Source organism: Solanum tuberosum, unplaced genomic scaffold (assembly GCF_000226075.1).
Source record: "Solanum tuberosum cultivar DM 1-3 516 R44 unplaced genomic scaffold, SolTub_3.0 scf00122, whole genome shotgun sequence".
NCBI classification, from domain to species: domain Eukaryota; kingdom Viridiplantae; phylum Streptophyta; class Magnoliopsida; order Solanales; family Solanaceae; genus Solanum; species Solanum tuberosum.
Window position 1 is genome coordinate 612,263 of NW_006239050.1, and position 11,214 is coordinate 623,476.

Sequence of the window (11,214 nt, forward strand, 5' to 3'; positions counted from 1 at the left end):
TGTATCATCGCTTATATTATTGTATCTCGCACATCAGATTAATGTATCAGCGCTTATATTATTGGATCCGTTTGAGGGATTTCTGTAATTATAAACTTTTAAGGGATAAATTGTAATTTTGCCTTAAAAGTATGTGATTTCTATAATTTGCCCTTATTATTTTCAACACTATAATTAGGGGTGTCAAAAAATAGCTCAATTATAGATAACCCGTCCAAAATTTTAAGGTTTGGGCTCAAAATAATTTGAATTGGGTTCAATTTCAACTCATTTAAGATTTAATCCATTTTAAGAAAATCCTTAATTAAGTCCAATTTAATCTCCAATTTCAACTCGTTTTAAAACTCTTTATTTGCATTGATATAATATATGTTTCTATATTGAAGGTATGAATTACTATCTATTTTATATCTTTTAGGATTTATCAACCAATTTGTAACTTTATTAAAAAAATAAAATCTTGAGTTGAAATTCAAATTGTGATTATAAAATTTAAATAACATTATATTAAAATTATTGAGATTAAGCGAGTCAAATTGGTGGGTCAAGACCCAACCCGTTTTTAAGCCCATTTGAGCTCAAAGTAAATTTGGGCGGGTTAGGACCCAACCCATTTTTATTTCAACTCCTCTTAATATCTCTAATTTCAACCCCACCCGCCATTTGACACCTCTAACTATAATAATACAGAATACAAATGTGTATAAATATATCTTTAATTTTAAAAAATATTCAAGGCAAACAAAATTTGCAAGGTAAATCTTTTTAGAAAATGTTTGTCTTGAGGTATAACTTGTACCTTGTTTAACTAATGGAAAATCACGTAATAAGGCAAATATGTGATATGTATTTACTAAATCATTACAATTTAAGATAATTATAATTTGTAGCTATTTGTAATGTTTTATAGCAAATTACTCTCCTCTCTCCCTTGCCTCTCTCCTCCCACTGCCCTCTATCTATCTATCTCTCCATCCCAAACAACTGTAATCCAAAAAATATTCCACATAATATGACAATTGTATTTTGTATTATGTGTCAAATATATTTGTATTCTATGTCAATTGTATTTGTGAAAAACTTGATACAATATGCATTCATCCTCTTTGTCAAATATATTATGTATCAATTGCATTCAATCAATTATAGGTGAGAAATTTGTATTTTATATCAATTGTATACAAACAAATATATTTGTATTTTGTATCAACTATATATGTATTCAATATTAATTGTATCTTTGATACAACGAATATAACATGTGTTCATCCTCTCTCTTCCCTCTCTTGATCTAGCTTGGCTCCCTCCTTCTAATATGTAGCTAAGTATAATAGGTTTTTGATATATTTGTATTCATTTCGATACAAATTTGTTGCATCAATTATATAATAGTGATCTAACCTAATATAACGGATACAACATGTAATTAACCTCTCTCGCCTCTCTTCCAGATCTTGCTCGTCTTTCTCCTCCTTCTCCTAGTCTCACTTGCATCTCTCTCCCCCAAACATATAGTTAATTTGTAATTAAGCAAACTGTAACTATAGTTTTCCAATTAAACCCAAACTATATTTCCTTTGGTTTTTTGCTAATTCATTCTGGAAACTATAAAAGCAGGAAAGTTGAATTATTATTAGTTATTAATAGTAATAAAAAAAGAGAAAGGAAGAAGAAAAATGGCGTGGTCTCCATTTTCTTCTTCCTCCACTCCTCTCTGCTCTTCACTCACTACTAATCCAACAAATTCCCTTCGCAAAACCTCTTCTTTATTCCATCATCACTCACTTAACCACAGAAGGGATGAATTTCTACAATACCCAAATACAATTTCGTTCAAGAATCTTAATTTCCGCACCAAAAAGTTTACTTCTTGCTCAAAAACTAAGGCCACTGAATCCGGAGTTGAAGAGAAACCATCACCATCATCATCAGAACTTGACTGTGTAGGAACTGGGCTTGACGTGGAGTGTGTAGTGAACCCTTCTGAGGAATTCCCCAAAGACTCTAATTTACGGTTTCAAGATGAAGGGGTGTCGTCCATGGAGTTGCTCCAGACGATTTTGGAATGGGGTTTGCTAATTTCGCCTTTCTTCTTCTGGGGTACAGCTATGGTAGCAATGAAGGAGGTTTTGCCAAAGACTGGACCTTTTTTCGTTTCATCATTTAGGTTGATTCCCGCTGGGTTAATGTTGGTCGGTTTTGCTGCTTCAAGGGGTAGGAATTACCCTTCTGGATTCAATGCTTGGCTCTCTATTACACTCTTCGCTATAGTTGATGCTACTTGTTTTCAGGTATCTTTCTTGCACTATCTGATCAATACATGTTTTAGCTAAGATAGGTGAATCAGTATTGGACTTGTTTGTGATTGTATCCTAGTTGAATAATTGATTGATTTAGGTGTTTACAGAATAAGCTTGACTGCAAACACTATGTAAACTCAAGAGTGGTGTACAACGACTAGCACTACAATGAAATCTGATAAAGGGGGGAATAGGTAGTTTTAAGAAAATGAGAGTTGCTTTCTCTGTTGGTTTGATTAACTATTATAGAATCAGACTGTTGGCTCCTGATTGCTACTTTGTCACCTATGTTTGTTGGCTTAAGCTTCCAGTTAAGTACATAATTCTTTTCATTTGGGCCAACATTCTTTCTCATCAGATTTATATGGTGGACAGGGATTTCTTGCAGAAGGACTTCAGAGGACATCTGCTGGCTTAGGCAGTGTAAGATGAATTTTACTTTGTCATTGCAATTTGTTGTGTTATGCAGTGTTGAACTTTTTTTCTTGTGAGATTGTAATCAATATTATGAAGAAGAAACACCATGTCCTAAGAAGTTGGAAGTGATTGTGCTGTGCAAAATGTAACTTGCATTTAGCTCTGTAGCATGTAGATCTGATATTGTATACCTTTGGTCTGTATAGAATTCTGAAGCTCCAGCATTCAACCTTTTATATGGGGTGGGTTCAATAAATGATATATGAGATCCACTCCAAATCTGCATTGAGTTTCCGTGAACATCGCTCACCATGTATATTTTCTTTTTGTAACATCTGAATGATATTTCTAAATTCAATAATATATTACTATTATAGACTCTTAGCTTTAGTGGTACAGGTAACCAAGTAGTTACATGGAGTCTAGAGTAAGTGAAGGATCAATTAGCAATTCTCTTAAAACTAATTGGTGCAGCTAAAAGAAAAGGAAGTAATTGATGATATTCAAATGATTAGGGGACCTAATTTTAACAAGATTTCAATGTGATTTCAGGTGATAATAGATTCACAGCCTCTGACGGTGGCTGTGCTTGCAGCTTTGTTATTTGGTGAGTCCATAGGTTCTGTCGGAGCTGCAGGTCTTGTGCTCGGGGTGATAGGCCTTTTACTCCTTGAGGTAATATTATCAGGAAATAACCAATTTCTCTTCTTATTTTCCTGCGAATGGCTAGGATTAGCCTTGTCCTCCCTCTGGAGACCGTGGATGATAATTAACAGAATACTAATCGGTCCATCTTTGGCATGTGTTTGTGCTCTAAATAAGTCAAAAGTAGTGGTGAAGAATATGATACCACAGACAAATTTTAGGTATCAGAAATTTAAAATTTTAAGCAGAGATTTTACCAAATTTATGTCTGTTGGAATTCATGGTAAACAGGAGACTAGGTAGACGAACATCTATTTGGTTGAGGTTAAAGATGAAGGGTAGGATGAGAGTATGTGAAAGCCATTTGGTTAGAGAATAAAATTTAACTCATAGCATGTTAAGCCCTTACAAATCGTAGAAAGGAAGAAGTAATCTAATTTCTTTCCCACCAGTCATACCAATCAATCAACATGAGGGACTGTTGAACTTTAAGTGGTGTCCACACTCAGATTTCGCAGATGCTCAATCTTGTTCTGGATATGTTATCATCCAAGAGACACAGTGATGGTGAATTGTTGATTGTAGACATCGATAGTAGAGTTTGTGTTGTGCTTCGTGCATGTACTGCTGGGAACCATGGAGCTTAGGTATCAGATTTTGAATCCAATCTCCTAGGAATTGAAGGTTCTCAGGCGCACTAAAATGTTACATAAGTCTAACTAGACCAGTGCATTTAGTGGGTTCAGACAATCTTGTATTTTCTGTTTGATTTATTGAGTTCTCAACCTATCGAGACAACACAAATATAAAAACACACATTTTAGCACTACTTTTTCAAAAGGGGATACCCCTTCAAAGTTTTCATTGCAGATAAGATACATGCTTCTCAATTTGCAGAAAATAGATTCAAATAGCATACTTTACCATCTCCAACAGTTTGTGGTACTGTCTTAATTTCAACCTTATCAACATGGTTTTTCGTTTTCATATGTTCAAGTTCAACCCAGTGTCGTCAAAGGCAAGTGTGTTGCAGCGAGACACAAAACATGTTGAGCACTTCGCTAAGCGGGCACTTCAGTATTGTCATCGAGACTTTAAAACATACTTCTTTGACAAAGAGACTCTACAACACTTTACCTTGTCAATGAGTGTAATCCTAAAGAGGCGACGCTCAACAAATGATACTTCATTTTATTTGCGCTTTGCACTTAAAGCTTCAAGGACCTTAGAGCTTTTTTGCGCTTTTCGCCTTTGACAACACTTGTTCAACCGCTTAATGGCTTTATAGATACACAAAATAATTAAAGCAACAACAATCATTTCATAAATTTCATCAATCATGATAACAAAGCAAGGCATATTTCAATATTATTTTTAGAAAGAAAAGTAAATTTTGTTTCAAATACTTATAATAATCTTATGTGAAGAAGATGCAAACTTACTAGCCAATCAATGATGTAAGAGAACCAATAATGACTAACAATAAACTTTAAATACATTTTGAAGTAATTATAAAATCAATTAATTAGTAAAATCAAAAGCGAGTAATCGCATATGACATCATGTTGATTAACGAGACATGCAGTGGAGTTCACGATAGGCTGAAAATTTGGAGACATACCCTAGAGTCTAATGGTTTCAAGTTATGCAAGACATAGAGTACTTGGAGTAAAAGTTCAATGACCTGACGCATGAGCTAGATGATGCACAAGTCATACCCAAGAGTGGAAGCTTCAAGTTTATTGGTCCATAATCCAAGGAGAAAGAGATATTGATGATGATATCGCATATTGTATTGGAGTGGGGTGGGTGAAATGAAGGCTTGCATTTGGGGTATTGTGCGATAAGAATGTAATGAAGGCTTGCATTCGGGGTACTGTGCAATAAGAATGTATCGCCAAGACTTAAGGGAAGTTCTACAAAATGGTGGTTAGACCAATATTGTTGTATAAAGGCAGAGTATTGGCCAGTCAAGAACGCCTATGTTCAAAAGATGAATGTAGCACAGATGGAAATGCTTAGGTGAATGTGTTGTCATACTAGGAGAGATATGATTAAGAATGAAATTATATGAGGCGAGGTAGGAGGGACCTCAAAGGCAGACAAGATGAGGGAAACGAGGTTGAGATTGTTCAGGGCATGTGAAGAGAAGACAACAAGGAGAAATTAGAGGTTGGCTATAGTAGGAGTAGGGGAGTTAGTGGTAGGCTGAAAAAGAATGAGGTGGGGAGGTATGGAGGTTGAGGATTAGGGTATAAAGTTAGTAGGTACCTCAGTCTTGCCGCACTTTAGGTGGGAGAGGTAGAGAGGGCTAGCCTTATCTTCTCTCCACTTTATTAGTAGTAATATTTGATAGTCATGTAGTTTCTTATTCTTCAATGTGTTTTACTATCTGTTAGTTTCATTTGCTTTGTATCTTGATATTTTGTTGTCATATTTTTCTTGCAACCCTACTTCGAATAACTTCTCTTAGTCTTTCAAGCCGAGGGTGTATCGGAAACAGTGTCTAAAGTTTGCATACATCTTACCTTTTCCAAACCCCACTTGTGGGATTACATTGGGTATGTTGTCGTTGTTATTGCTTATATCAATATACAACAACATATATATACAGGATTGAGTGTTAACTAACTTTGCAAAAGCATATTAACCTAAAGTGATAACATTTCCGTAAGTATAGTAAGATCGTGAACTACTAAATTTAACCTTTAGATGAACTTTAAAAAACTAAAAGAAAAAATAATTAACCTTTAGAAGAAGGATTGGAGGAGAAAGCTCTGCTATGTCATTGTCACATAACACAACGAAGTGAAGCAACGCCAACTAGAAGTACTCTAGAGTAGGGGCGGACCCATGTGGTATCGAGGGGGTTCACCCGAACCCCCTCGGCAAAAAATTACACGGTATATATAAGTAAATTTTCTGTATTTCTGTAGATATATATATTTTGAACCCCTTCAATAACAAAGAGAAACTGATGGCGCAGTGGCAAGTACTCCCGAAATTAAGTTGTACGTCACCGGTTCGAACCCCAGTGAAAGCGTTTTATTTTTTTCTTATTCAGTGTTCAGTTCATTTTTCATGTGCATACACTTATGTCCACGTAAAATCCGTTCTCCCTTAAAAGAGTATGAAGATGATTTTTAATGTGTTTGCAGCAATATTTCCTTTCATTATTTCTGTGTATACTAGCTTTTAACCTGTTGAAAGTAGTACAATCCTTAACTGGAGATTATTTTTTTTCAATTAGTCTGCTAGCCCCACCCAAAACAAAACAAAAAGAAAGGAGAGAATCTTCATATCTAATGTAGGAGAACCCTTTTTGATGGTCATAATCTTGCTCCATCCATTTCATTTTATATGGCGGTGTTTGAGTGGGCACGAGGTTTAAGACAGAAAGAAAGACTTTTGGCTTATAGCAGTTGTACCTTTAGAAGTTTTAGACATTGCCATGACATTTCATTTGTTACAAGGCATGCCAATTGAAGTAAAAATAGATATTTAAACTGAACTTTCCAAATGGAGGTGTTATCTTTTTTTGAACAGACTAAAAAGGGGAGAGTGCCATATAAAATGCAATAGGGGTAGTGTCACCCTTTTGTTATTAACTAATACAGCTTTGAAATAACTGAGTTAATTGTACAGGTACCTGCTCTCTCTTTTGATAATAGCAACTTTTCACTCTGGGGAAGTGGAGAGTGGTGGATGTTTCTTGCAGCACAAAGCATGGCTGTCGGCACTGTAATGGTCCGTTGGGTTTCTAAATACTCAGACCCAGTCATGGCTACTGGATGGGTAAGTCATATTACTTTACTGCTGAGTTGAAATTCATTTTATCATATATCAGGTTTGAAACAGTGAGTAACTAAGAACTAGTGGTTGTGTCATCAAACCTTACTTAGCTATAAAATTGGTCTTTGTTCCATTTGTTCCCAATTACAGCTGCTTGACTTTATAGATTATAAACAGAAATTAGCAATGGGCTTGGTTATGTATTACTTGACTTCTAACGTTGAAATCCATCATAGCATGACTGGAAACAAAGTATGCTTCAATTATATGGTTCCACAGAATAGTAGTATGCTATAATTTTGATGTTCAAACTGCAGTGCTAACTTCAGATACCTCAACAATTTACAGCACATGGTTATTGGGGGACTTCCTCTGGTGGCTATCTCAATTCTCAATCATGAACCTGTCATTAGTGGGAGTTTGATGGAACTAACATCAAATGACTTGTTGGCTTTGCTGTATACCTCAATCTTTGGAAGTGCCATAAGCTACGGTGTATACTTCTACAATGCAACTAGAGGTTAGATTCAGGTCCCCTGATTGTTAACTATGCATTATGCCTTACTTTTGTCAGTTACAACCAATATTGACTAGACTAAGCATTGCAGGTAGCCTAACAAAGCTCAGCTCCCTTACCTTTTTAACTCCGATGTTTGCATCGATTTTCGGGTAAGATTCCTATCAAAAGATTAATTCCTGAACAAGATGATGAGAGTTATTTTAATCTCAATCAATAAGTTGGTCATCACTTGCAACTGCTTCTAAGAAAAAATATTTAGGACTATTGTTCAAAGCAGAATATGTTTGATTTGGTTTCTATCTTCACTTTTTGTTCTCTGCATTCTTGCCTTTTAAATCTGCCTAAGTTATTCAACTCAAATACAGGTTCCTATATCTAGATGAGACCTTCACATCAGTGCAACTAATTGGAGCATTTGTCACAGTGGCTGCAATTTACATGGTTAATTACAAAAGCGATACAAAATAATATAGCTGGCAATCAACTGATCCCCTCCTTATGTCTGGAGGAGAGAAGAAAGCTCAGCAGCTTTCTACTCCATTTGCAGAAGAGACATACACTGTATAGAAAATATTTCAAGATTATATTAAGGCCCTACAAGAGTGTACACAACGGTTAATATGCAGGCTGGAACTTGCTTGGAGGTGGATTTCTGTCCAGCCATGTACCATAAATCTTGAAGCGTGAGATTCAAGATGGTGTATTATCACATTAGGTGTAGAGAAACTTTTCTCGGATACAATGTCCAGGAATAATAACATTGTAAATGTTAGATTTGTGTAGAGAATTTTCATGCTACCACAGCATCAGGTTTAACATATGTATCTATGCCTATTCTAATATCTCTGTACCAAGTTTGAAATATGTATAAATGCAAAATTCCATTATTAGCCACCACAGCTACTTAACTAAAAGATTCTGTAAACACTGAGATGAAAAGGTTGCTAAGTGAGCAACCAAAACAGCAACATATCAATTGTCGAACAAACTGCATATATCTAATAAGTTAAAGCAGCTGCTGCCGCCACAGGTGTTATGTGAAGTCCTCTAGGTTCACTGCTGTTGTGAACTATTCCATGTTGCTGGTTGTCAGAATCCCTCTTATTTGCAGTCATTCTACTTTTACCTTCATCCATATCAGGAACATGATCAGATACTGTACACTTTTGAAAGGCTAATGGATTCATATACAGCCTACTGTAAGATTTTGGAGTCCAAGAATCGGTTGAATCAGCTGAATTTGGTTCTTGTGAGGACGAGGAAAACCTACATTGTTGATAACCAACAAAACTATTGCTTTCTGAGGATTCGAGTTCTTCCATAGAGCCTCCATCAGTTCCCCTTCCAAAGGTTGCATACTTCTGTATTCTGGAAGGCTCCATTGAGTCATCACTAAAGGCAACCTCAGACCCTGCATATGGGTTCTTTATTCCTAACCTGTTTTTACTCTGAGGATTGGTTGCTAAACAAGCACTGGTATTCTTGTTAAAATGCTCGACTGTGCGGTTGCTTCTTCTGTCTTCAGAGAAAGCACTGGATAGATTGGAACTAGTAGTTGAGTTGAAGTCGGGAACTGCACCAGATGGAAGTGAAAATGAAGGGTTTCTGCTCTTTTGATGAAAGTTTTGGATGTCCTCAAGCAATAACTCAGTATATGATTGAGTAGGATTTGACTGAACCCTATGATTAATGCTCGGTGACCTGCTTCTTCTTATTACCTCGGGCACTGAGGTTTCGAATCCTGAAGCAACCATATCCACTGCAGCATTCCCTGAAACTGTTCTCAATGCTTTAGCTTCCTGTGCCAGCTGCTGCTTCTTGAATTTGGCATAAACATTTGTAAGGCCATAATCTGGAGCTGCTTTGCTGATGCCGAGGTTTTCCTCAGTTCCTTGCAAAACAACTTTGCCATTTTCTGCATTCAGTTTCTGCATTTGAACCATACCATATCCATGTCAAATAATTAGTATAAGCAATCCATGAATAGAGAATTTAAAGCATTATTAGCATCTCCAGAGTTGTTTGGGACTAGAAAAGCCAACCAACCTGGATATAGAAGGGCACAGGGGTATCAGTCTCACTTGAAGGATTTCTTCTGAAAGGAGAATCTTCTTTTTTCCTGGAATTGCTGCGGCTCTGCTGTTGGAAATTCATGTTCTCAGTTGACGCCTTCAAATTCACCTTTGCCGGGGAGCCTGACCGGGACCGAGCACGAGGAGATGCAGAACCCACATTTCTCTTCACTTGAATCCTTTGAATAGTAGCTGTAGAAATCAGGTCAGCATTCTTATCCATCATAAGAGATGAAACTGTAGCAGGCACAGACACCATCTTTCCTGGTCTAACACTAATCCCATTAGCATCAATAGAAGCCAAATTAGCACAACTGGGAGCTTTAATTGGTGATTCAGATCTTCTAACAGGAGATCTACTCACCCTTCTGCTCCCATCACTTCTGTTTTCATAGTCAAAATCCCAACTTTTCTTGGAAATAGAGTACTTTCTACTTCTATTATTAGTATTATGAGAAGCTTCACCAGGAAGACCTCTGTTGGGAGATGAGCTTCTGCTAAGCCTCCCACATTGTATCAAAATAGTATCAACTTCATCTTTGGTACAACTTGAAGTCCTCCTCGATGGTGCACAAGATTCAGTAGATCCTTCTTCATGACTTATCCTGTGTTTGATAACAAAGATTTCTCTTCTCACTATCTGTCCATCTACTTTCTTCTTTTCTACCAAGGTTTCTTGATTTTGTTTCACAAGTGCAAGAGGAGGAGAAGAAGAACAAGTGCTCTTCTTACTCAAACAACTCCCCATTCTCTTTTTACCCAAAAATAAAGAATGTTTTCAAGAACCACAACTGAAAATGGTGGGCTTGGAAGAAAAAATGGTGAATTGAAGGGTTTACATGAGTTTAAGAGGGAAAAGAAAGAAGAAAGAGAACAACAAAAGGGGTGGGGGCTGGGGTTATGTGAGAGAAGCAGGTAATTCCAATTCAAAATTTTTTTGACAGAGGGGGTGGAGACTTGTGTACAGGGACGTTGCAGAAAATTATGATGTGAATATGTCCCACCAAAGATACCAATGTCTACCATGATTATTATACTACTTTCCTATCTCGAAAAAAGTATCGAAAACACATCTAAATTATTAGTTTTATTTTTGAATTATTGTCAGTTTTAAAAATATTTATTTGTTTGTCTAACTGAACTTAAATATAACCTCAATCTCGCAATCTTGCAATGAAATATACCCATAAATTCTTATCAAATTTAAGAGTGTTTTTAGCACTTCTCTTAGGTTTTATTAAGAGTTGGCAGAATGGTCTGGTGGACCCTTATATTTGTATAGGATTGTATTATGGACCCTTCTATTTATCTCATTCTCATCTGGACCCTTCTATTTATCCCATTCTCATCTGGACCCTTGAACCCATCCAAACCCAACATTTAAAACACTTTTTTGGTTATGGTATGGTGCGTGTTGCACAAACACGTACACGTTGGCCAAAAAGAAAAAAAAATTAATCCACGTATG

General features: G+C 36.3%; 2 protein-coding genes across 2 annotated transcripts; one reads left to right on the top strand and one right to left on the bottom strand.

The window, feature by feature from the left end:
* The first annotated feature begins 1,645 nt into the window (after positions 1 to 1,645).
* On the top strand, positions 1,646 to 8,561 carry LOC102600367 (WAT1-related protein At3g02690, chloroplastic). The gene is made up of 7 exons (XM_006350395.2): positions 1,646 to 2,291; positions 2,676 to 2,723; positions 3,270 to 3,392; positions 7,008 to 7,157; positions 7,503 to 7,674; positions 7,763 to 7,823; positions 8,040 to 8,561. Exons 1-7 carry the CDS (start codon positions 1,677 to 1,679, stop codon positions 8,140 to 8,142), a joined length of 1,272 nt encoding a protein of 423 aa, XP_006350457.1. The 5' UTR covers positions 1,646 to 1,676; the 3' UTR covers positions 8,143 to 8,561.
* On the bottom strand, positions 8,519 to 10,723 carry LOC102600697 (uncharacterized protein At1g65710-like). The gene is made up of 2 exons (XM_006350396.2): positions 9,721 to 10,723; positions 8,519 to 9,602 (listed from the first exon to the last, which is right to left on the bottom strand). The coding sequence occupies exons 1-2, from the start codon at positions 10,492 to 10,494 to the stop codon at positions 8,673 to 8,675; spliced, it is 1,704 nt and encodes a 567-aa protein (XP_006350458.1). The 5' UTR covers positions 10,495 to 10,723; the 3' UTR covers positions 8,519 to 8,672.
* Between the last annotated feature and the right edge of the window lie 491 nt (positions 10,724 to 11,214).

Bases quoted from the DNA above. Each gene is read 5' to 3' on its own strand.
- LOC102600367 (XM_006350395.2), top strand. From the start codon at position 1,677: ATGGCGTGGTCTCCATTTTCTTCTTCCTCCACTCCTCTCTGCTCTTCA. The intron at 2,292-2,675 runs GTATCTTTCTTG...TATGGTGGACAG, and splicing joins TTGATGCTACTTGTTTTCAG to GGATTTCTTGCAGAAGGACT. The intron at 3,393-7,007 runs GTAATATTATCA...TTAATTGTACAG, and splicing joins TAGGCCTTTTACTCCTTGAG to GTACCTGCTCTCTCTTTTGA.
- LOC102600697 (XM_006350396.2), bottom strand. From the start codon at position 10,494: ATGGGGAGTTGTTTGAGTAAGAAGAGCACTTGTTCTTCTTCTCCTCCT. The intron at 9,603-9,720 runs GTTGGTTGGCTT...GTTCAAATGCAG, and splicing joins CTGTGCCCTTCTATATCCAG to AAACTGAATGCAGAAAATGG.